Source organism: Somniosus microcephalus, chromosome 14, assembly GCF_052327205.1.
Source record: "Somniosus microcephalus isolate GS21.2 chromosome 14, FLI_Smic_1.0, whole genome shotgun sequence".
Lineage (NCBI taxonomy): Eukaryota > Metazoa > Chordata > Chondrichthyes > Squaliformes > Somniosidae > Somniosus > Somniosus microcephalus.
In genome coordinates this window covers 4,057,245-4,081,311 of record NC_141000.1, presented here as the reverse complement: position 1 = coordinate 4,081,311, position 24,067 = coordinate 4,057,245, and the positions used below count along the sequence as shown (strand labels likewise).

The 24,067-nt window shown below is 47.1% G+C and overlaps 1 protein-coding gene across 1 annotated transcript in view; it reads left to right on the top strand.

Moving 5' to 3' along the window:
• Nucleotides 1-24,067, top strand: part of sms (spermine synthase) — a 71,684-nt gene that overhangs the window by 27,451 nt on the left and 20,166 nt on the right. Inside the window, exons 5-8 of the mRNA XM_086006146.1 lie at nucleotides 5,496-5,671; nucleotides 6,919-7,082; nucleotides 14,824-14,919; nucleotides 15,743-15,857. Coding sequence (XP_085862272.1) covers nucleotides 5,496-5,671; nucleotides 6,919-7,082; nucleotides 14,824-14,919; nucleotides 15,743-15,857 — 551 coding nt within the window. The remainder of the gene's footprint in view (nucleotides 1-5,495; nucleotides 5,672-6,918; nucleotides 7,083-14,823; nucleotides 14,920-15,742; nucleotides 15,858-24,067) is intronic.

Sequence of the window (24,067 nt, the reverse complement as noted above, 5' to 3'; positions counted from 1 at the left end):
GGCAGCACCTCCCAAACCCGCGACCTCTTCCACCTAGAAGGACAAGGGCAGCAGGCGCATGGGAACACCACCACCTCCAAGTTACACACCATCCTGACATATCGCCGATCCTTCATCGTCACTGGGTCAAAATCCTGGAACTCCCTACCTAACAGCACTGTGGGAGTACCTTCACCACACGGACTGCAGCGGTTCAAGAAGGCGGCTCACCACCACCTTCTCAAGGGCAATTAGGGATGGGCAATAAATCCTGGGCTTGCCAGTGACGCCCACATCCCACAAACGAATAAAAGAAATACTCCAACCCCCTTGCAATAAAGGCCAACATGCCATTTGCCTTCCTTATTGCTTGCTGTACCTGCATGCTAACTTTGTGTTTCTTGCACGAGGACACCCAAATCTCTCTCAACACCAACATTTGAACGTTTCTCACCATTTAAAAAACAAAATCTGTTTTTCTATTCTTCCTACCAAAGTGAATAACCTCACATTTCCCTACATTATACTCCATCTGCCACCTTACTGCCCACTCACTTAGTCTATCTATATCCCTTTGCAGACTCTGTGTTCTCCTCACAGCTTACTGTCCCACCTAGCTTTGTATCATCTGCAAACTTGGATACATTACACTCGGTCCCTTCATCTAGGTCATTAATATAGATTGTAAATAGCTGAGGCCCCCAATACTGATCCCACTAGTTACAGTCTGCCAACCTGAAAAAGATCCGTTTATCCCTACTCTCTGTTTTTGGTCCGTTTACCATCCTCTATCCCTGCTACTATATTACTTCCAACCCCATGAGTCCTAATCTTGTGTAAATAATCTGTTATGTGGCACCTTATCGAATGCCTTTTGGAAATCTAAATATACCACATCCACTGGTTCCCCTATATCTACCCTGCTAGTTACATCTTCAAAAAAAACTCTAATAAATTTGTCAAACAGCGATTTCTCTTTCATAACACCATGTTGACTCTGCCTAATCATGTTACGATTTTCTAAGTGCACTTCTTTAACAATGGATTCCAGCATTTTCCCGACAACTGATGTCAGGCTAACTGGCTTGTAGTTCCCTGTTTTCTCTCTTCCCTCCTTTCTTGAACAGCGGTGTTACATTTGCGACCTTCCAATCCGCTGGGACTGTTCTAGAATCCAGGGAATTTTGGAAGATCAAAACCAATGCATCCACTATCTCTTTAGCCACCTCTTTTAGAATCCTAGGATGTAGGCCGTCAGGTCCAGGGGATTTGTCACCTTTTAGTCCCATTAGTTTCTCTAGTACTTTTTCTCCACTTATATTAATTATGTTAAGTTCCTCACCCTTCATTAGACCCTTGGTTCCCCACCATTTTTGGTATGCTTTTTGTGTCTGCTACTGTGAAGACAGATACAAAATATTTGTTTAACGTTTCTGCCATTTCCTTATTCCCCATAATAATTTCTCCTGTCTCAGCCTCTAAGGGACCAACGTTTACATTTGCTACTCTCCCTTTTTGCACACTTGTCGAAGCTCTTACAATCTGCTTTTATATTTCTTGCAAGTTTACTCTCATTCTATTTTTTGGTCACCCTTTGCTGGTTTCTGAAACTCCCCCAATCCTCCGGCTTACTATTATTCTTTGCAACGTTATCAGCTTCTTCTTTCAATCTAATGCTATTTTTAACTTCTTCAGTTAGCCACGGTTGGATCACTTTTCCTGTGGAGTTTTTGTTTCTCAATGCGGACCCTTCCTCTGAACTGTTCTGAAGAAGCACCCGAAATGTTAACTTGTCTGTTCTCCACAGATGCTGGGTGTTTCTGTTTTAATTTCAGAGTACTGGCAGCTGCAGTATTTTGCTTTTTACTTCTGTTGCTCATCTGGAGCTCCCAGAAGGCATGCAGATGTTTACATAGAATTCACAGGACTGGGAGAGACTCTGTGTCGCTCCAGTTCCAGAAAACTATCCAATTCTCCCTCCCACTCTTTCCGTCTCCACTGCTTCCCTGGGCTGTCCATTGCACACATTCTGAATGCGGCTTGACTTGCCTTCTCTGTGAGGAAGTGATTTGTTTTTCGGGTAATTGTGCAAACATCAGGTTACCCCATATAGTCACTTGACTTCAGCAGTAGCCGTATCATTCCTGCAAGCAGGATGATTATGGCCAGCTCCTCAATGTTAAGGGAAGGGCAAATATGGCTCTTGATTCTTAAGGAACTGTGGATAAGGTAAATTAGGACCTTCTACTAAAATGATCTGTGAAGCCAAAATAGCAGCAGTTTGGGTCGTGAGGTGGATTTGCGCTCAGGTAACAGGGTAGGTAAAATGGGGATAGCATGTTTCTGCTCGTCTGTTTCTGCTACTCTTTGAACTCCTCTAAGATCTCAGCCTTGGCTCAGTGGGCAGCACTCTCACCTCTGAGTCAGAAGGTCGTGGCTTCAAGTCCCACTCCAGAGACTGGAGCACACAATCTAAGCTGATTCTTCAGTGCAGTACTTGAGGGAGTGCTGCACTGTTGGAGGTGCCGTCTTTCGGATTAGTTGTTAAACCTTCTCCACTCTCGTGGTTGTAAAAGGTCCCGTGGCATTATTCCAAAAAGAACAGGGGAGTTCTCCTGCTGTCCTGGCCAATATTTATCCTTCATGCAACCCCTAAAACAGATGATCTGATCATATATTTCACTGCTGTTTGAGGGACCTCGTGCATAAATTGTCTATCGCACTTCATACATTACAAGTGATTACACTTCAAAGTACTTCATTGGGTGTAAAGCGCTTTGTGACATCCTTTGACATAAAATGCAAGTTATTTCTTTTTCCTCTACAATTTTAGGCTTCTGTTTTTAAATAGTGCTCATAAGTGAGTTCCAACTGCCTGACCTTGATATCTTCAATAGCCCCCATATCTAAGTAAGCTTCTGGGACTGTGCCCAGTACAATGAACAGATGCCTATCACTTAATTACATTAGTTATTGAAACAATCCGATGCCTTCCCTGGATCTCTTACCCATTTACAAAAAGTAGTAGAGCATCAGCTCTTGTTTCAGACTTGATTATTAGCTGGATTTATTTAACAAAAGATGAACGTACAAATAAGTAAGTGTGTGTATGCTCCTGTATGTGTATGCATCTAGCTCCTTGAAAGGAAATGTTGGCAATCTGTATAATACATTACTGTTGTCTTGAATTAGGTTTTATAAACACAGCGATTCTTGTATTTCTCACCTGGTGAACTGTGGAAGCTGTACTGGTCTGACCTAATTTTTGAAGATCTAAACCAATTCTCTTTGATTTGAACAAAGCCCCTAAAAACAGCTGCCAGGGCTCCTTGGATTTAAATGACTGATAGCAGCTTTTACAAATGAGTTGTCAGTCACAGATATAATCGAGCCAGTCACGTAGAATTGTTTATATTTGAATTTTGTTGCTCGGTTCCTCCCTCAAGCCTGTAATTTTGGAGACAATTGGTCAAACCTTTTGGTTGTGTCGAATTTGTCTTTGGACGTGGAATTTAACCGCAGCTGGCTTTTAAACTTTCTCTGTATTGTGACTGGATTGAAAGAGACGCCCACCAAGACAAAACTAGTCAAATGCTTCATTTCTGTTGCTGGCGCTTCCTGTATCTTTCCTTCTATTTCACAGCAGTGAGACTGAATCAATAATTGAGGAGCGAGGAATGTGAGTGGGAAATGTATTCTCTCACCCCCTCCCCCACCAGCCTTGTTAACTTGATACGAGAATCTTTATCTGGATTCCTCCATGTTAAGGTGATGCTGGATTTCAGAGACCCGTTTCCAGTTTTTCTCATTGCTTTATTATCCCCCTATATGTATGTAGAGATTGACTAAAGAAGGGTAGATTATTCACTGTCCCGGGGTGTTCCATACGGGACTTGAGGCTGAGGGGATGTTTCCGGTCAAGCAGGCGTAGAGTGCGGGGATATAATTGAACCAGGAGAGGGTGAAGGGAGTGCTGATGTGGAGGCCCGGGAGGAGTCGGAGAGAGGCGAAGGAGGGAATGGGGGAAGGAAAGGGGGGGGTGGAGAGACCGGGTTCAACGTATGCTCTGGAGTGGGTTGCTGATGTGTGATTTGGCCTCAGTGGTGGGAAGGGGGCGGGGGTATCGGGGATGATTTATTTTTTGATTCAGCGGTTTTTACTTTGGGGAGAGGGTGTTTTGGATTGTAACGTTTCTCCCCAGGGGGATTTTTGACTCGTGCCCCGAGCAATGTCTCTGGGGGCAGGGGGGATTGTGTATTTCTGATCACTGGGAGTGTGCTTTTACATTACTGGCTTTGCTTCTTCTGCCCAGTTCAGTCTTCAACATTGGCTTTATGCCATGGGAAAGTGGTCATTTAGTTTGCAGCTGCCAGCTTTTCTCTTCTCTTAATTAACACGTGTCTTTCTGGGTGAGTATTGACTTTATCCTGTATTGTGGCCTCTCGAAGCATACCCACAACTGTTAAGCTATAGTTCTCCTTTCCTCCCTTTTCGAACAGAGGCCTTACAGTGGCAACCATCCAGTCCTCTGGTACAACTTCCATATGCAAGGATGTTTGACAGAGCCTCTGCTATTTCCTCTGACTTTCCCTTAGTTTTCTGGCTTCATGGCATCAGGTCTGGTGCCTCTTCCACTACCTCCTTATCTATAGTTGTCCTATGACATTGTTCCACCACCTCCTCTTATACCCTTTCATTCCCACTGTCACACTCTGTGAAAACCAAGACAAAGTCCTCATTTAGTACCCCTGCTATTCCCTGACCCTCCATAAAAAGATTTGCTTTTACATCTCGTCAACCCTACTCTGTAACTATTTTCCTTTTTATGTATGTTTATAAAATCCTTGATTAGATGTCATTCATTCTTCATCTCTCTGTCTTTGATTTTTTTGCTTCCTCTCTTTTGTATTATTAGCTGTAGATTTGTCCTATACTCTTTAAAGTCTCATTTTAATTTCTCTACTCATTTAAGGAGATCCTGGTTTTAGTACACCAGCTTTACTTGTGGGAATATATCTAGTCTGTACCCTAATCAAGTCCAGTGTCATTGTTTCCCATTGTTTGTCACTCTTTGATATTGCAGAGAAACAGTGGAAAATGTAATGGATTGTGACTGGGGCTTGGAGAACCACCTGTCGTTGTGGGTGACCTGTTACTGTACATCCCATAACAAGTCACCAGGCCTTGTAACGGTCTCTGTCTGGGTGCTGTTGAACCAAGGCTCAGTCTGCCTGTTCAGGCAGGGAGGTGTAAAAGAACGCTTAGCTATATTCAAAGACGAGCAAGGAGTTCTCTTAATGTCTTGGCCAACATTCTGCCCTCCACCAACAGCACCAAAAACTCATTCCAACTGATAATTCATCTCATTTACTGTTTGTGTGGCATTTCTGCGCCGACATCAGTGACTGCACTTCAAAAAGTAATTATTTGGATGTGAAGTGCTTGGGGGCATCCTAAATTACATAATAAGGGGGAACTTAAATGCAAGTTAATTCATTCAGTGTTACTTTCCCCAGGTTACCCGCCATCATAAGAGGAGGGGCCATTGATAGATACTGGCCTACTGCAGATGGTCGATTAGTTGAGTATGACATTGATGATGTTGTTTATGATGAAGATTCTGCATATCAGAACATCAAGATTCTGCATTCAAAACAGTTTGGAAATATTCTTATCCTCAATGGTGATATTAGTAAGTATTATTTGATTATAATATGGAAATTGGAAGTAACAAAATGGTGTATGTGTAGTTGGGGGCTGATTAGTTCATCTCTGTATACTAGTAATCAAACCTGGAAATAATTAGGAGTTAGTATGATTTGTACTTGTACGCTTTCTCATTCTTGTACATATTTTGTTGCTTTTTAATTTTGGGGTCTGTTGTAACCTGGTTTGATTGCTGGTCTGTGCTGGATTAGCTCATCTCAGCTGGTGTAACTGTAGGGGCACTACAATTGGACGCAGTGCTTCCAGTAGGAAAATATAAGTCACAGCCAGAGATTCTGCTATTAATTTAGTGACCAGTGATTCCTGATTGCTGTCCACTGACCTGTGCTGGAAAAAGCATGAATGTGCACATCAGGCGAACCCAAGATGAGAACAAAAGCCAAACATGCTGGAAATACACAGCAGGTCCATCGGGAAAGGGGAAAAGGCAGATTCATGTTTGGGCCTTTTTAAAGTTGGCCTTGCCTGTAGTTTCAGAGAGCCTGGTAACGCTTGCCGTCTAGAGTTGTCCCTGCAGAGTATCCCAGCAGGAATTGGCACCTTTAGAAGAAAGGGGAAAATCGGGAGCTTAGTAAGTTATTTCTTGAGTTCAGGGAATTAAATGATGGCACAGAACCAACATTTGGGTTAAATTGAAGTACGGTTTGGAGTTGAAGGGGCAGTAGGTGGATGGTCTCAGTAGTATAATGTACTTGTTTGCTTCTGTAGGCTGTAATCTTCAACCCTACATTCTCTCTTGTAAATTTACACAACCAAGTGTCTCCTGAAAACATGCCTGCGTCTGCAGTAATAAAAACAGAAAATGCTGGGAGCACTCAGTGGGTCAGGCAGCATCTGTGGAGAGAGGAAGATAGGGTTAACGTTTCAGGTCTATGAGGAAGATGTTACAGATGAACCCGTATCTGCGAAGCAGTTTTTGGCACAGCTGTGTAAGTGTTGAGTACAGCTACTTGTTATATGTATTTATGACAGCGCATCCGACAGGACAGCACTCCCTCAGTACTGCGCTGATGTGTCGGCCTGGTTTATATGCTCAAGTCTCTGGAGTGGGGCTTGAACCCACGACCTTCTGACAAAGGTCAGAGTTCGACCGCTGAGCCCAAGGCTGACACCTGGCTTGTTTGTCCTAACAGCTGCTGTTGTGTTTAAGGTTTTATTTCATGTATTTGGCAGTAATTAATGTATCTTTCTGTGTACACTCATCTGTTCCAGATTTAGGAGAAAGTGACCTTCCATACACACAAGCTATAATGGGCAGTGGAGTAGAGGACTACACAGGGAAAGAAATTCTGATCCTGGGAGGAGGAGATGGCGGAATCCTATATGAGCTAGTCAAGTTAAAACCAAAGATGGTCACCATGGTGGAAATATCCTTTGTCTTTGTGGGTAGCCTTGCCTGAAGTAGTTGTTTAGGGGATGCCAAAGGGCTCTCCTGAAGCTGGTGGGATTTACCTGGCCTACAGGAAGACCTAATCATTTCAGAGGAATTTTGAGGGGAGAGGGGTGGAGGTATCCCTCCAGGTTCCAGCTTTTACTATCCCTCCCTCCGCTGACGTTTCCTGTTGAGTGCTGGCTTACTTTTCCCCTCCATGGAGTGGTGTGCCAGACCACCCATAGCAAACAGGAGCTTATTTACAGGAAACTTTCGATTTACCAGCACCTAAATAACCGGAAATCTCGGTTAACCGGCAAAATTCAGGAGTAGGTTTTACTTCATATTGACTTGCGTTCCTCCATCTGTTGCTGTGCAAGGGTGTGGCTGCAGCTGTTGCTAAGCTACAGAGACGCTTGCAATTTGTGGCCATTGTTCTGAACTTGTTGCTAAGCAACAGGGTTTGTTGCTTTATACGGAGCTGTCAGCTCTCCGTATCTTTTACTATAGCGTTCGGTTATCCGGAATTTTTGATGAACCGACACCATGTCGGTCCCGTCCGTGCCGGATAAAAAAAAGTTTCATGTACAGTGCTGGTAAAGGTGTCACCTGGCCAGGCTGTCCTCTCACTTTAATGTTGCCCTACTAGGTGAACACTGATGGAAGCTGTTGTGGGAGAATCTATTTTAGGGAGTGCGAGTGACCGCCAAGGCCTGATGGCCTCTAAGAGTTCACAGCAAACCAAGGAGTCTACTTTGATACTGTATGTGACAGATTTTACACTTGTGTTCCAGGCACAAAGTACGAAAGCTGCCAATACCTGGCTGTTTGAGAAAAAGTGATGTTTGAGGCAGAAGGCTGTAGATTCACCTGTATAAAACCAAGCTACCCAGATCGGTACTGCCATTTCACAGCAGGCCACACCTCAGCGATCAGCTGGTTTTAAGAATTAATTCTCTTGATGTGGGCGATGCTGGCAAGACTGGCATTTATTGCCCATCCCTACTTGCCCGTAGAAGGTGATGGTGGGCCTTCACCGCCAGCTGCGTCAGCCGTGGCTCAGTGGGCAGCACCCTCGCCTCTGAGTCAGAAGGTTGTGGGTTCAAGTCCCCACTCCAGATACTTGAGCACAAAAATCTAGGCTGACTCTCCAGTGCAGTACTGAGGGAGTGCTGAACTGCCGGAGGTGCCGTCTTTCGGATGAGACGTTAAACTGAGGCCCCGTCTGCGCTCCCAGGTGGACGTATAAGATCCCGTGGCACTATTTTGAAGAAGAGATGGGGAGTTTATCCCCGGTGTCCTGGCCAATATGTATCCCTCGATCAACATCACTAAAACAGATTATCTGGTCATTATCACATTTCTGTTTGTGGGAGCTTGCTGTGCAAATTGGCATTACAACAGTGACTACACTTCAAAAAGTACTTCATTGGCTGTAAAGCGCTTTGGGACGTCCCGTGGTTGTGAAAGGTGCTATAGAAATGCAGTCATTTTTCATTTTGCTAGGCCACTTCAAAGTCGTGTCAATCACGGTGGGGGACTGGAGTCATATATAGGCCAGACCGGGGAAGGAAACCCAAAGGACATTGGGGAACTAGTTGAGTTTTTTGCAGCAATCTTAACAGCTTCATGATCACTTTTACTGATACCAGCTTTAAAAAAAAAATTAAACACAATTCAAAATCTCAACCTGCCGTGATGGGATTTGACCTCCTGTTCCCTGGATTACTAGCCCAGTATCATAACCATCACACTGTCATACCCAGTTTACACTGATTCAGTCAAATTACAGTTATATGAAGCTCTGGTTGGACTCCATCTGGATTAATGCATTCAGTTTTTGGGCAGCGCACCTCAGGAAGGATATATTGGCCTTGGAGGGGGTGCAGTGATTTATTTGTTCCATAAATCAGTGTCTTTGCCAGTAATAGAAGCTCCATTTGGAGCAGGATCAGGCTTTTAGCCAACAAATAGGATCTCAGCTCATTGAGAGGCTTGAGTAAAGGGAATTGACTAGTGATAGCCATACCCTTCATGTTATTGGGGGCTGGGTGGTCTTCTGAAATTGGGAGCAGCAGCTTCCTCTGTCCACTTGGAGAGTGCAGACGAGAGAGCCGCTGGCTAGTGCAGAGGTTACTACTGCTAGAGATTATAATGGCCAGCATAGATCTGGGGTTTTACTTGTTATTTTGCAGTGCTGCCCACAAAAAAGGGGAATTTCAGCCCACACGGGTCCTAAATTCCTTCATTTCAAAAATAGAGAGTTTGAAAGTGTGACTGTACCATTGTGGTGTGCTATCAGTGATGCGCTATCAATTACTCATAAAAGACTGAGAGTTAGAAGAGTAACTAAAGGCTTTTATTAACAACAGAATGGAGGTCTGCCTCGCGTGGTCGACCGGTCCAGGATACAAAGGGCTGGGGAGCAGTCACCTTTATACTAGGACCTGTGGGAGGAGTCAGCCGAGGCATATACACAGTGGAATACAAACAGGACAAACAGGAATACAAACTGTGGTTTACCACATTCACCCCTTGTTTAAAATTGAGTCCGGCGGGGTGAAGTGTATTAAAAGTTAGTGTATTGGAGTCTCTCCGGGGGTCTTGTCTGCCGCTGTGATCGGCGTGGCGACGGCAGGGGTAGTGAAGCTTCTGGCGTCGAGTCCAGCGTAGGCTGTGGCACAGGCGTGTCGTCCTCGTAGATGTCGAGTGGGTCGCGGGGCCCAGGCCTGCCGTCTGCTGGGGCTGGATATCGGATCGTGGGGGGGTGGTGGTAGTGGGTAGTGGGTTACTGCGGCCCCTGAGGGTGCAAGGTCTCTTATGGAGACTGTGTCCTCCCGCCCGTCCGGGTATGCGATGTAAGCATACTGGGGGTTGGCGTGGAGGAGGTCGACCCTCTCGACCAGGGGGTCCGTTTTATGGGTCCTCACGTGTCTTCTCAGTAGGACCGGCCCTGGGGACGTCAGCCATGGCGGTAGCGATGTCCCCGATGTGGACTTCCTTGGGAAGACAAACATTTTCTCATGAGGGGTGGCGTTAGTGGCAGTGCAGAGCAGTGACCGAATAGAGTGGAGCGCATCGGGGAGCACATCCTGCCAGCGGGAGGTTGGAAGGCCCCTAGACTTTAAGGCTAGCAGGACGGCCTTCCAAACTGTCGCATTTTCTCTTTCCACCTGTCCGTTCCCCCGGGGGTTGTAACTGGTGGTCCTGCTTGTGGCAATACCCCTAGTTAGCAGGTACTGACGGAGTTCGTCGCTCATAAACGATGAGCCCCGGTCGCTATGGATATAGCTGGGGAAGCCGAACAGGGTGAAGAGGTTGTTCAGACATTTAATGACCGTGGCACTGGTCATGTCCGGGCAGGGGAAGGCGAACGGGAAACGGGAGTACTCATCAATAATATTGAGGAAGTACACATTGCGGTCGGAGGAGGGGAGAGGCCCTTTAAAATCAACGCTCAGGCGCTCGAAGGGGCGAGTGGCTTTTATCAGGTGGGCCCTGTCTGGTCTATAAAAGTGTGGTTTGCACTCAGCGCAGACTTGGCAGTTCCTGGTCATGGTCCTGACCTCCTCAATAGAGTAAGGCAGGTTGCGGGCCTTGATGAGGTGGAAGAACCTGGTGACCCCCGGGTGGCAGAGGTCATTGTGGAGGGCCCGCAGTCTATCGATCTGCGCGCTGGCGCAGGTGCCACGCGATAGCGCATCCGGGGGTTCATTTAGCTTCCCGGGCCGGTACAAGATCTCGTAGTTGTAGGTGGAAAGTTCGATTCTCCACCTCAAGATCTTGTCATTTTTGATTTTGCCCCTCTGCTTGTTGTTAAACATAAAAGCAACTGAACGCTGGTCAGTGAGCAGGGTAAATCGTTTTCCGGCCAGGTAGTGCCTCCAATGACGCACAGCCTCCACAATCGCCTGGGCCTCCTTCTCAACAGCGGAGTGTCTGGTCTCCGGGCCTTGGAGGGTTCGTGAAAAGAAGGCCACGGGTCTCCCCGCCTGATTGAGGGTAGCGGCTAGGGCAAAGTCGGACGCGTCGCTTTCCACCTGGAAGGGGATGGATTCGTCCACTGCGTGCATGGTGGCTTTGGCAATGTCCTCCTTGATACGGTGGAAGGCTAAGCGGGCCTCTGCCGTCAAGGGAAAAGAGGTGGACTTGATCAGCGGACGGGCCTTGTCCGCATAGTAGGGGACCCACTGGGCGTAATAGGAGAAAAACCCTAGGCACCTCTTCAGGGCCTTGAGGCAGTGGGGCAGTGGAAGTTCCATAAGGGGACGCATCCGGTCGGGGTCGGGGCCGATGACTCCGTGTTCCACAACACAGCCAAGGATGGCGAGGCGGTTTGTGCGGAATATGCACTTCTCCTTGTTATATGTCAGGTTTAGGAGTTGGGCGGTGCGGAGGAATTTTTCGAGGTTTGCGTCATGGTCCTGCAAGTCACGGCCGCAGATGGTCACATTGTCCAGATATGGGAAAGTGGCCTGCAACGCATTTTGATCTACCATCCGGTCCATCTCCCTTTGGAAGACGCCAAAGGGAACCCTAAGGAAGTGATAGAGGCGGCCGTTTGCCTGAAAGGCAGTATACTGGCGGTCCTCAGGGCGGATGGGGAGCTGGTGGTACGCTGATTTCAGGTCAATGGTCGAGAAGACGCGGTACTGCGTGATCTGGTTGACCATATCAGCTATACGGGGGAGTGGGTAGGCGTCCAGCAGGGTGTAGCGATTTATTGTCTGGCTGTAGTCGATGACCAGGCGCTGCTTCTCGCCGGTCTTAACGACCACAACCTGGGCTCGCCAGGGGCTGGTGCCGCCCTCAATAATCCCTTCTTTCAGGAGCCGCTCCACTTCGGTTTTAATGAAAACCCTGTCCCCGGCACTGTATCGCCTGCTCTTTGTGGCGATGGGCTTACAGTCGGGGGTGAGGTTAGCAAACAGTGGTGGGGGGGTGACTCTGAGCGTGGAGAGGTTGCACCTGGTGCGCGGCGGGCAATTTGGAAGCTGCTGGCTGCGGACTGTGAGTGGGGGTAGGGGTCCACCGTACGCCATCGTAACACTTTTAAGGTGGCACTGAAAATCTAACCCCAGCAGGACGGCAGCGCAGAGGTCAGGCAGGACCAGAAGTTTAAAATGATCGTACACGGTCCCGTCTACTACGAGTGTCACTACGCAGTAGCCGCCGATGTCCGCCGACTGGGACTCGGAGGCCATAGAAATCCGCTGTTGCGCAGGCAGGACTGGGAGAGAGCAACGCCGCACCGTGTCGGGGTGGATGAAGCTCTCCGTGCTCCCAGAGTCAAAAAGGCAGATTGTATCGTGACCATTTACCTTGATGTCCATTGTGGAACTGGCCAGTTGGTGCGGTCTCGCTTGGTCCAGTGTAACGGATGCCAGCGTAGGGGTCGGTGTGTCGCTGCGGGTATCAGATGAGGCGGTGTCGGGGGCCTGCTGCGTCCCGGCTGTCGTCCAAGATGGCGGCGTCCATGATCCCCATGTGGCTGGAGGCGTCCAAAATGGCTGCTGTACCGGTGATTCGCACATGGCCGGGGAGGTCCAAGATGGCGGCCCGCATGGCCCACACGCGGCGCTGCTGGGGTTCGGGGTGGCTTTGGCCCTGCAGACGCTAGCGTAGTGTCCCTTCTTCCCGCAGCCCGAGCAGATCGTGTTTTTCGCCGGGCAGCGCGCTCTGGGGTGTTTTGCCTGGCCACAGAAGTAGCATTTCTGGCCTTGGGGCACTGCTGTCTGGCCTTGGGACACTGCTGCGGTAGTTGGGCCGTTGTTGGGGCGTGGCTGGGGTGGCACGGCGCTATGAGGCGGTCCTACCGTGTCCCAGGCTGTCATTCCCCGCGCCGTCCACGGTGCAGAGGAGTAGGCATCCATGCCCTGGTAGGCTGCATCCAACGATAGTGCGAGTTCAGAGGCCTTGTTGAGGTCGAGGTTACTCTGCTCCAACAGTCGCTGTCGGGTGTAATTGGATCTGTGGCCCGCTACAAAAGCGTCCCGGATAAGTTCCTCTGTGTACACGGCGGCCTTTACATCCTTTCAACCACAGGCCCGGCCAAGCACAGACAGTGCCTGAAGGTATTCCACGGTCGATTCCCCAGGTTGTTGTTTACGACTCCCCAGGAGGTGCCTGGCGTACACTTCGTTCACTGGGCGCGTGTACTGGTCCTTGAGGAGCTTGATAGCGTCCGCGTACGAGGTCGCGTCTTGGATGACCGAGTACACTCGGTGGTTCACTTTGGAGGTCAGGACATCCAGTTTGTCCTCGTCCGATTTGATTGCTTCGGAGGCGGTCAGGAATTTTTCGAAACACTTAAGCCAGTGAGTAAACTTGGTGGATGAGTCCGCCTCCCGATGATCTAAGTCCAGGCATGCTGGTGTGAGGATCTTCTCCATTATAAAAATGTTGTTAATAAAATTGATGCGCTATCAATTACTCATAAAAGACTGAGAGTTAGAAGAGTAACTAAAGGCTTTTATTAACAACAGAATGGAGGTCTGCCTCGCGTGGTCGACCGGTCCAGGATACAAAGGGCTGGGGAGCAGTCACCTTTATACTAGGACCTGTGGGAGGAGTCAGCCGAGGCATGTCCAGGCATGTACACAGTGGAATACAAACAGGAATACAAACAGTGGTTTACCACAATCAGGTGATGTGTTTAGCAACAATTTGCATTTATAAAGCACCTTTAGTGTAGAAGAACCACCCCGAGGCACTTTGTTTATTAATTTTCGAGATGTGGGCGTCGCTGGCAAGGCCAACATTTATTGCTCATCCCTAATTGCCCTTGAGAAGGTGGTGGTGCACCGCTGCAGTCTGTGTGGTGAAAATGCTTCCACAGTGCTGTTAGGGAGTTTCAGGATTTAAACCCAGCGACCTTGAAGGACAGCGATATATTTCCAAGTCGGGATGGTGTGTGATTTGATGGGGAACTTGGAGGTGGTGGTATTCCCATGCGCCTGCTGCCCTTGTCCTTCTAGGTGGTAGAAGTCGCGTGTTTGGGAGGTGCTGCCGAAGAATCCTTGGCGAGTTGCTGCAGTGTATCTTGTAGATGGTACACACTGCAGCCACGGTGCGCCGGTGGTGGAGGGAGGGAATGTATACCGTGGTGGTGGGGTGCCAATCAAGCGGGCTGCTTTGTCCTGGATGGTGTGGAGCTGCACTCATCCAGGCAAGTGGAGAGTATTCCATCACACGCCCAATTTGTGCCTTGTCGGGGGGTGCTTCACAGAGGCAGAATCAGACAAAAATGGGCACAGACGAAGGAAATATTAGAAGGGATGAGCAAAAGCTTAGTCAAAGAAGGATAGCCTTAAAGAAGAAGGGAAAAGTGGAGATGCAGAAAGGTTTAGGGATGGAATTCCAGAGTGTGGGACAGGCAGTATTCCCAGTATGTGTTTACTAAATGACTTGGTGCCAGAATTGCTTGGAATGCAGTAGCTGGTTGTTTATCTAAATCGGCTGATGGCTCCTTCCTGGGAATCTACCAACACAGCCTGTCGAGGAGGGCCTGAACTTTGGGCAGCCTGGGCTTCCTCCTAAACCTAGACCTCCCCCTGCAGGGAGAGCAGAGTGGGGCCAATGCACCTAACCAGAGGAGAACATTCCTGTTTTTTAAAAGTAAGGTCACTTCCAAATCTTAATATTGCTGTTTTTTTTGGTCAGCCTATGTTCAGCCGTAGCTAAAAAAGGCTCAAGTCTTTTGGCGATATGTTTTCAAATTCTATTCAGTCTTTCTTTAACAGAAGTTGTACATTGACCAAATGGTGATCGATGCATGTTGCAAACACATGCGCAAAACTTGTGGAGATGTTCTGGACAATCTGAAAGGAGACTGCTACCAGGTAGGCCTCCTGGCATAGCTCTTGTTTGCTCTCAAATATAGAACTAAATAAGATGTATGTTTAAAAGTGTATGGTGTCTACTTTGGATTCGGAGATTGATTGTAACTATCAAATATTTTGAGCAATGCCCCAAGGTCTTTTTAGGTGATCTGCCTTACTCATCGTAAAGTGCTAATAATTCCGCACTGCATTTCCTTTTAGGCAGTAGCTCCTCATTCTGTACGTCAGTTCGTTCTCCCTGCATCTTGCTTGCACAACACATTCCTAAATAATTCAGTCTCATAATTGTCTGCGTTAGGGTTCAGCGCTCTGACACATACAGAACTGCACACTCTTGTCACTGATATGTACCTCTTCTCCTCCAGAGGTGGTTTCCATCATTGCATCGCAGTCAAAGCCATACATCTCTTAATCTCTTTTATCCCTGCTCGTCAAGCACGCAACTTCCCAGATTAATAAAGCTGGTGGACATTTTCACCTCCTCACCATGTCTACACATGCGGTATTGATTGCAGCTTATTTGGGTCTGATGGAACCCACCTATAACGGCAAGCAGTGTGTCCAATACAGAGCTATTTCCTTCAATTCCTCTTGTGGGAGTGGGATGACCTTTTCTCCCGTCCCATTTCACCGCCCTCTTTCCCCCCCCCCCCCCCCAGTCACTGCCAATATCACTCCATGGCCGTTCTGTGCATTTCTTTTAAGCCCTACACCAGCCACTTGGGGACATTTCCCACTAAATGGATCCCTGTGTATAGTATTGATTTGTATCATTACTTATATTGCTTCAAAAATGGTGTACCAATGTATCTCTCTTGTTCAGGTGTTAGTGGAAGATTGCGTTCCAGTTCTGAAGACGTATGCTGCAGAAGGAAGGCTGTTTGATTATGTTATTAATGACCTGACAGCTGTTCCTATCTCCACGTCTCCAGAAGAAGGTAAATATGTTCACCCTTTTACACCTTAACAGTTATTCATCTTTCAGTCCTCTAATTTCTGTTCATATTACCTACATTTAGTTTATTCCCTTAGTTTATTCCAAATAATGGGTTCCTGAAAAATTTAAGAGTACTTGTCTTTATTTAAAATGTTTTAATTGATAACCTCGTTGCAGTTGCTTACAGAGGACAATACGGGTACGTTCTGGTTACCTGTGGGTTCTCCTCACCTGTGAGTAGTGAGGCACACTGGTGCACAAGTCTTGTGATTTTGTCACTCCACGGCCAGGCTGTTGGCCGAGTGGTTATTTTTCCTCTCGGAGCAAAAGACTTGCGACTTGGTTATAAAGTCAATGGCATTGGAAATCATTTGAGTGTGCTCTCAATTGAAAGAGAGCAGAGGGAAGAATGGGCAGTGCCAGATTGAGCAACAAAAATAAAGCACAGTTGTCTCGATGGAGATTCTATCAGTCGATTTGACGAGTTACATAATTTATTGGAAGGGGACAGAATATAAATATGACCCATGTAGACTAGAAAAGGAGGAGGGAATAATTTGAAAAGAAAGTACTCATTAAGAAGTTAGGCATAGTTATTTTTTCATATCCATTGTAGCTAAATACCTGCTGAGACTGCTGACATGGGGTCTGAATCCTGCACCGGCAGAGGCGGAAGCTGCTGTCTTTTGAAGATGGTTCCTGTGCAGCTTGAGTTTTACCAGCGTGAATTAGAGGTAGCAACAGCATTTTTGGAGCATGCAGCCCTGAAAGTGGTGCTGCAAATTAAAAGGATTTAAAAAAAATTGGGGGTGGGGGGGTGGTGTTTATATTTTTAAAAAGGGTAGCATTTGCAAACACAATGGGGAGACTTAACAAGAAAAATGACAGATGGAGTCGAAAGGATGGGTAACCCAATGTACAGGCAGGAAACCGATTCAAAAGGCAAATGGCAGAGCAGTGCGGCTCCTGATCCTTTGTTTGATGGCTGCTGAAGTGGAGGTGGTGCTGCCTGAGGTGGATGCAGCAACCGGCTGCCCAGTTTGGCACTCCATTGCACTCTCCACAGAGGATGACATTGCAAAATTCCTGGGCCTGGGAACAAATGTAAGATAAGATGGTGTTCTTTATGGTTTCTGGCATGGTAAATGGCCCAAGATTTCATGCCACAAGGTTTTGCCTGTCAGTCTGGTCTACAGATACTGCTTGCCCATGCCAAGCCCTCACACAGCTCTTTCATTGCATCTCATGCACACCCATACCTCAGCAGGGCACATGAAGAGGATGCAACTTACAATTAAAGGCTTTGGTACACTTGTATCTTTCAAGTGGTGCGCCGATAACAACCTGGCCCTTAACATCAAGAAAACCAAGGAAATCATTGTGGACTTCAGGAAGTCTAAAGGCGGAAGTCACACCCCCATCCACATCCATGGGGCTGTGGTGGAAAGGGTGGGCAGCTTTAAGTTCCTCGGAGTCCACATCACGGAAGACCTCTCCTGGTCCCTCAATACCTCCTCTTTGGTGAAGAAGGCCCAGCAGCGCCTATATTTCCTAAGGAGGCTGAAGGGATGTAACCTGTCACCCCTGATCCTCTCTAACTTTTACCGCTGCACAATAGAGAGCATCCTGTCGAACTGTATCACAGTGTGGTATGGCAGCTGTAGCTCCTATGACCGGAAAGCCCTGCAGCGGGTAGTCAAAACTGCCCAACGCATTACTGGCACCCGGTTACCGACCATAGAGAACATCTACCAGAAACGTTGTTTACGGAGGTCACTGACCATCATCAAAGACCCTACCCACCCCAGCCACAGTTTGTTCGCCCCCCTGCCATCTGGAAGACGCTACAGATGCATTCGCACCCGAACGACCAGATTTAGGAACAGCTTCTTTCCCAGGGCTGTTTATGTATTACAAGCCAAATGAATGTTGAATGTTAAATGTCTTAATCAAAATGTACACTCTCGGGAGCCGCAAGCCTACATTTCGTTGTACTGCACTTGTGCACTAACAATGACAATAAAGTTGATTATTATTATTATTATTTATTGTAACAAACATGTAACCAGATTGTGCTGATTTGAGGCATCAATTGCTTGTTTGATCCATGTGGTGGCTAGTCGGTTTGCTGATACTGCAGTGCTATCTAGGAATGAGGCACAGGCAAACAGTCGAGGAGAGTGGTGACCTTGCCAACTATTAGCTGTGTTGTGCTGATGTTGCAGGTTGTCCTTGATGCAGATGGTAAAGTTCTGTTCTATGTGGAGGTAGTTGTCCTCAGTTATTGGGTGGTAGGTGTACAGGTATGGCGGGGCCTTCTCAGCTTGTACCACCTCACAAGTTAGTGTATTTGAGGTGCTGTAAAAACAAGCATCGTCTTAAGCAGTTAAAAAAATCCCCAAACTTTTTTCATAGAAATAAACCACATTTTCAGAAATGTGGAGGAAAGGTCTTAGTGAAAACTGCACTAAAAGCTCCTTTAAACATTGGCTAAAAACGCATACACACGCAATTTAAGAGCTCCTTTATCAGTTGTGCTAGGAGTTCACTTAAATATACTTGCCTCAAATCTGGGGCCTTAATGAGGTGAATGCACGAAATGGGTGCAAATACTTCCGCTCACTGTATATTAGAGAGCCTGACCTGCACAGGGGCTGCTCTTCCATTCCAGCACTCGCTGGCACCAGTTGTGAACCTGTTTTTCAGGACTGCGGAATCGTCCCAATAGAGGATACTATATAAGGAGGAATGTAACGTGAAAACAAGTGGGATGGCTTGACTAACTTGGTGTGGAATGGTCTAACTTGCAAATAGAAAATGGTACCAGTGGGGTTGTGACTTTTTTCCAGAAAAATCTGGTTGTTGTTTGCTGTCACTATTGGAACTGAAGTTCCACCAATTATCTGTTTCCAAAACATAAAAGCATCTACCCAAGATCTCTAATAATTGGAACCAGCTGCCTTAATGACCTCGAGTCAGCTCGGCCCTGAGCACCTGACATCAGCCTCCACTTCGCACAGGCAGCAGATTGAAGAAAAAGTTTTCAACGGCACTGAAATTACTTGTACAGTTCACACAATTGCAGCACACAGTCACAACAACTGAATGGTGTCAAATACATTCTCGTGTAGCCACAAATATAGGCAGTTTCTAAAGTTGCAAGAGCACTGGAAGACTGCAGGAAGAGCAATGACGATCCCTGTCAAATGGGAAGATGAAATTGAGTCTTGCACAAAAATTACTTGTGAAAAATCCAAATGTGACCAAGGAGAGCGAAACTGATACAGGAAGAAGAGGGGGCAGCCTAAATCCTGCGAGTCTGACTTGTCCTCTCCGGACAAGGAGCTGACGTACCTGACTCAGGTAAGCCTTTGTAAATTATTTTAACATTAGCTCTAATACTTTGTATAGAACATAGTCAACAATTACTATTAAATGCTCCAAATCAATATATATCATTTAATAAAGCTTATGCATAATGTTCTCAATCCTTATTTCGTAAGCTTAAATCATTTATCTTTAATCAAAATATGTGGAGTATTCTCATAGTTTTTCAATCTAAGTATAGATAACACAAGTTAAGTAAAACCTTTTCCTGCTTCCTCCTGCATAGGTGATCATTCTAGGTTGTCTCCCTCTGCAGTGGAAGAGGAATGTGCCGTTGTGATCTCAGACCTGCAGGTCTCGGCATGTATGAGAAACCTGGTGTTGGCCAAGGTTGGCTTGGAAATGAAAAGCTACTTTCCAGCAAGACCTAACACAATCAGGAGCTGGGAGGCAATCCCTGTTGTGGGACTAGCATTCAGTAAACAGTCATGGTATGTGCATGAAGTTTTCACATTATGCCCACGTGAACTATGAAAACAACCACCAGTACAGTCAGAGACCATGTCTGTCTGAATGTGGATTGTGCTTGGAGGAGGGTAGATGTTAACCTGTATAACACTTAAGGTGCAGCGCTGTGGCTACAGATACAATCTGAATTGCAGCAAATTTTGCCCATTATGCCTATGCTGGAGCTAGCTCTTCAATTGATTTTGGTTGCTCCAACCCTGTTTCTCCGTATCCTTTTATATTCTTCCTCTTTTATATTTCAAAAGTATTTCATTTGCTATGAACGGCTTAGGGACTTCCTGAGGTGATGAAATGCGCCACCACCACCTTTACTCAATTCCCTTTTCAATGTTTACTGTCTGTCTCAATAGTCTCTTGTGGGAAAGCATTCCACGTACTATTAACCGTCAATATGAAAAAAATCTTTAAACTTCCCCCTCCATTCCCCCAGTGATCATCCTGGGCCTATGGCCCTTTGTTGCTGATTTCACAACCATGCAATCTATTAATTCTCAAGAATTCATAATTTTGAACACTCCTATTAAATTTCCCCTTGCCCTTCTCTGTTCCAGTGAAACAGGCCCCAGTTTTTCAATATCACTTCCTTTCATGTTCAGTGCTCGTCTGTATAAAACCCAGAATACTATTTGCATTTTCATGGCCTTTTCTACCTGCACTCCCACCTTTTGAAGATCTCTGTATCTACACCCCTGGATCTTGCTCTGTTTCTCCTCTCTTTCACTCTTTTTTTTTCTTAAAATGTAATGCTTTACATTCTCTTCATTTAACAGCATTGTTCCTTAACCTAGCATTTAAGTTGGTGTCAACAACAATCTTCGATATCCTTCCTTTTGGGCCTATTTAATCTGGGCATGGTGTGTAGTGGTTAATGGTCATGTGATCGAATCCCACCATGGCAACTGTGAAATTGAATTAAATAAATCTGGTAATTTAAGCGCTGACACCGTGAACAAATAACGGTGAAAACTGCGGTGTTGTTGTAAAAAGCCAACTCGTTCACTAGTGCTACAGGGAACAGAGCCTGGTACCTCTACCCGGCCTGACCGACAAGTGACTTTATACTGTGATTGCCTCTTGAATGCCACCTTGCCGGCCTCGCCCAGGTCCCAATAACACATAATATAAATGGAAAACAAAATAAATCGTAGCAAGGGGGAATGGATCTGACTGGATTGCTCTACAGAGAGCTGTCATGGACTCGATGGGCCAAATGGCCTCCTGTGCTGTATGACTCTATGACCCTCTCTGATAATTACCTGGCCCCTCCAAGAGACTTCGGCATGATGCAGTGAGACTTCTGTCAGTGGAATGTCTCCATGAAGCCACCTGCAATACTGCAATGTCCTGAGGGCGACCCCGTGGAGGGTTAGCTCTGATAAATGGTGATCTATAAATACAAGTAGTTTAATGTCAGTTGTCTACCTTGAAAAATGAGCGTACAGTCTGCATTGTTTGTTTCTGAACAACAACTACTTGCATTTATATAGTGCCTTTAATGTAGTAAAACATCCCAAGGTGCTTCACAGGAGTGTTATTAGACAAAATTTGACAGAGCCATAAGGGACATTAGGACAGGTGACTAAAAGCTTTGCCAAAGAGTTTTAAGGAGCAACTTAAAGGAGAGAGGTTTAGGGAGGGAATTCCAGAGCTTATGGCCTAGGCAGCTGAAGGCACGACCGCCAGTGGTGGAATGAACAAAATCGGGGCTGAGCAAGAGGCCAGAATTGGAGGAGTGCAGAGATCTCGGAGGATTGTGGGGCTGGAGGAGGTTACAGAGATAGGGAGGGGGCGAGGCAATGGAGGGATTTGAACACAAGGATGAGAATTTTAAAATTGAGGCATTGCTTAACCAGGAGCCAATGTAGGTTAGCGAGCACGGGGGTGATGGGTGAAGGGGACTTGGTGTGAGTTAGGACACGGGCAGCAGTCAATACTACTGTGCTTCATATCAAATGACTGAAGCTTTTACTGCATGTTAGAATCATAGTTTATATTTTTGTGGTTACAAGTTACATGCAATGGCACAATATACATGAAACACAAATTCTCCATTAATTACTGTATCTGAAATAAAAGGTTTTTCATATTGATCACTTTGCTGTTCTGTCTGTCTCCGATGTGACAATTTTATCTTTCCCACTGAATCTGATGGTTGCACCAGAGTTCCAGCTTCGGTTGCAGTTTGTAAAAAGCTTCTTGAATCATCCCATGTGGCGCCCACCCCCATGTGGCGCCCACCCCCATGTCTCAATTTTTTCCCCACCCCACCTGAAGGCACAAAGTCCTGCTGATGCTCAACTGGTCATCCTTCAGTATCGTTACCAAGTTGGGATTATTCATGTGTAAGCCTTGTCATTGATTGTGAGCAGGCCATTCGACCATATGGGGCATCACAGCTGAGCTCTATCCCAACATTCACATGCGCAAATTCTTGCAGGGATCGCTGGATAGTGATCAGGAGCAGGAACTCTGGCTGTTTTTATTTATTTACCCACCTCCTTAACTTGGGGGCTCTGATGCCAATTGTAGATCTCCACTGCCCTGGCCTGGCTGAGATTAGCCAACTCGGCACGGATCGCGGACAGGACCTAGATCCCTCCTGGTCTAAACGGCTCGGGTATTTACTGGATCAGATCACTGAGCCAGTAGGAAAGATGTGCGGCCGTCTCTTATCCTGCAGGCCCTGCTTTCATTATCACCTGCGCAAGTGCTGCTATTTTGCTGGCTGATTGAGTCGAGTCTAAGGTAAGCAGGATCCATTCCTAACTGGGCAGGTTTTACAGTTCCGTAGACATTTACTGTCCAGCTTAGCATTAGGGTGAATTCAGCATCTCTTGTTTTCATCTGAGTGGGGAATCTACCAAAACTTTGATGTTTGAAGTGAGTTGCGTGCAACACCCTGGTACCCCTGCTGTATCGAGGGAACACCCTGATACCTCTACTGTATCGAGGGAACACCCTGATACCTCTGCTGTATCGAGGGAACACCCTGATACCTCTGCTGTATCGAGGGAACACCCTGATACCTCTGCTGTATCGAGGGAACACCCTGATACCTCTGCTGTATCGAGGGAACACCCTGATACCTCTGCTGTATCGAGGGAACACCCTGATACCTCTGCTGTATCGAGGGAACACCCTGGTACCTCTGCTGTATCGAGGGAACACCCTGATACCTCTACTGTATCGAAGGAACACCCTGGTACCTCTGCTGTATCGAGGGAACACCCTGGTACCTCTGCTGTATCGAGGGAACACCCTGATACCTCTGCTGTATCGAGGGAACACCCTGGTACCTCTGCTGTATCGAGGGAACACCCTGGTACCTCTACTGTATCGAAGGAACACCCTGGTACCTCTGCTGTATCGAGGGAACACCCTGATACCTCTACTGTATCGAAGGAACACCCTGATACCTCTGCTGTATCGAGGGAACACCCTGGTACCTCTGCTGTATCGAGGGAACACCCTGGTACCTCTACTGTATCGAGGGAACACCCTGGTACCTCTACTGTATCGAGGGAACACCCTGGTACCTCTACTGTTTCGAGGGAACACCCTGATACCTCTGCTGTATCGAAGGGAACACCCTGGTACCTCTACTGTTTCGAGGGAACACCCTGATACCTCTGCTGTATCGAGGGGACACCCTGATAGCTCTGCTGTATCGAGGGAACACCCTGGTACCTCTGCTGTATCGAAGGGAACACCCTGGGACCTCTGCTGTATCGAAGGGAACACCCTGATACCCCTGCTGTATCGAGGGAACACCCTGATACCCCTGCTGTATCGAGGGAACACCCTGATACCCCTGCTGTATCGAGGGAACACCCTGATACCCCTGCTGTATCGAGGGAACACCCTGATACCCCTGCTGTATCGAGGGAACACCCTGGTACCCCTGCTGTATCGAGGGAACACCCTGATACCTCTGCTGTATCGAGGGAACACCCTGGTACCTCTGCTGTATCGAGGGAACACCCTGGTACCTCTGCTGTATCGAGGGAACACCCTGGTACCTCTGCTGTATCGAGGGAACACCCTGGTACCTCTGCTGTATCGAGGGAACACCCTGGTACCTCTGCTGTATCGAAGGGAACACCCTGGTACCTCTGCTGTATCGAGGGAACACCCTGGTACCTCTGCTGTATCGAGGGGAACACCCTGGTACCTCTGCTGTATCGAGGGAACACCCTCGCGCTTCACAGTAGCGTTATCAGACAATATTCGACACCGAGGCACATGAGATATTAGGACAGGTGACCAAAAGCTTGGTTAAGCAGTGACATAAAGGGGGGGGGAGAGAGGTAGAAAGGCGGAGAGGTTTTGGGAGGGAATTCGGGAACTTGGGACCTA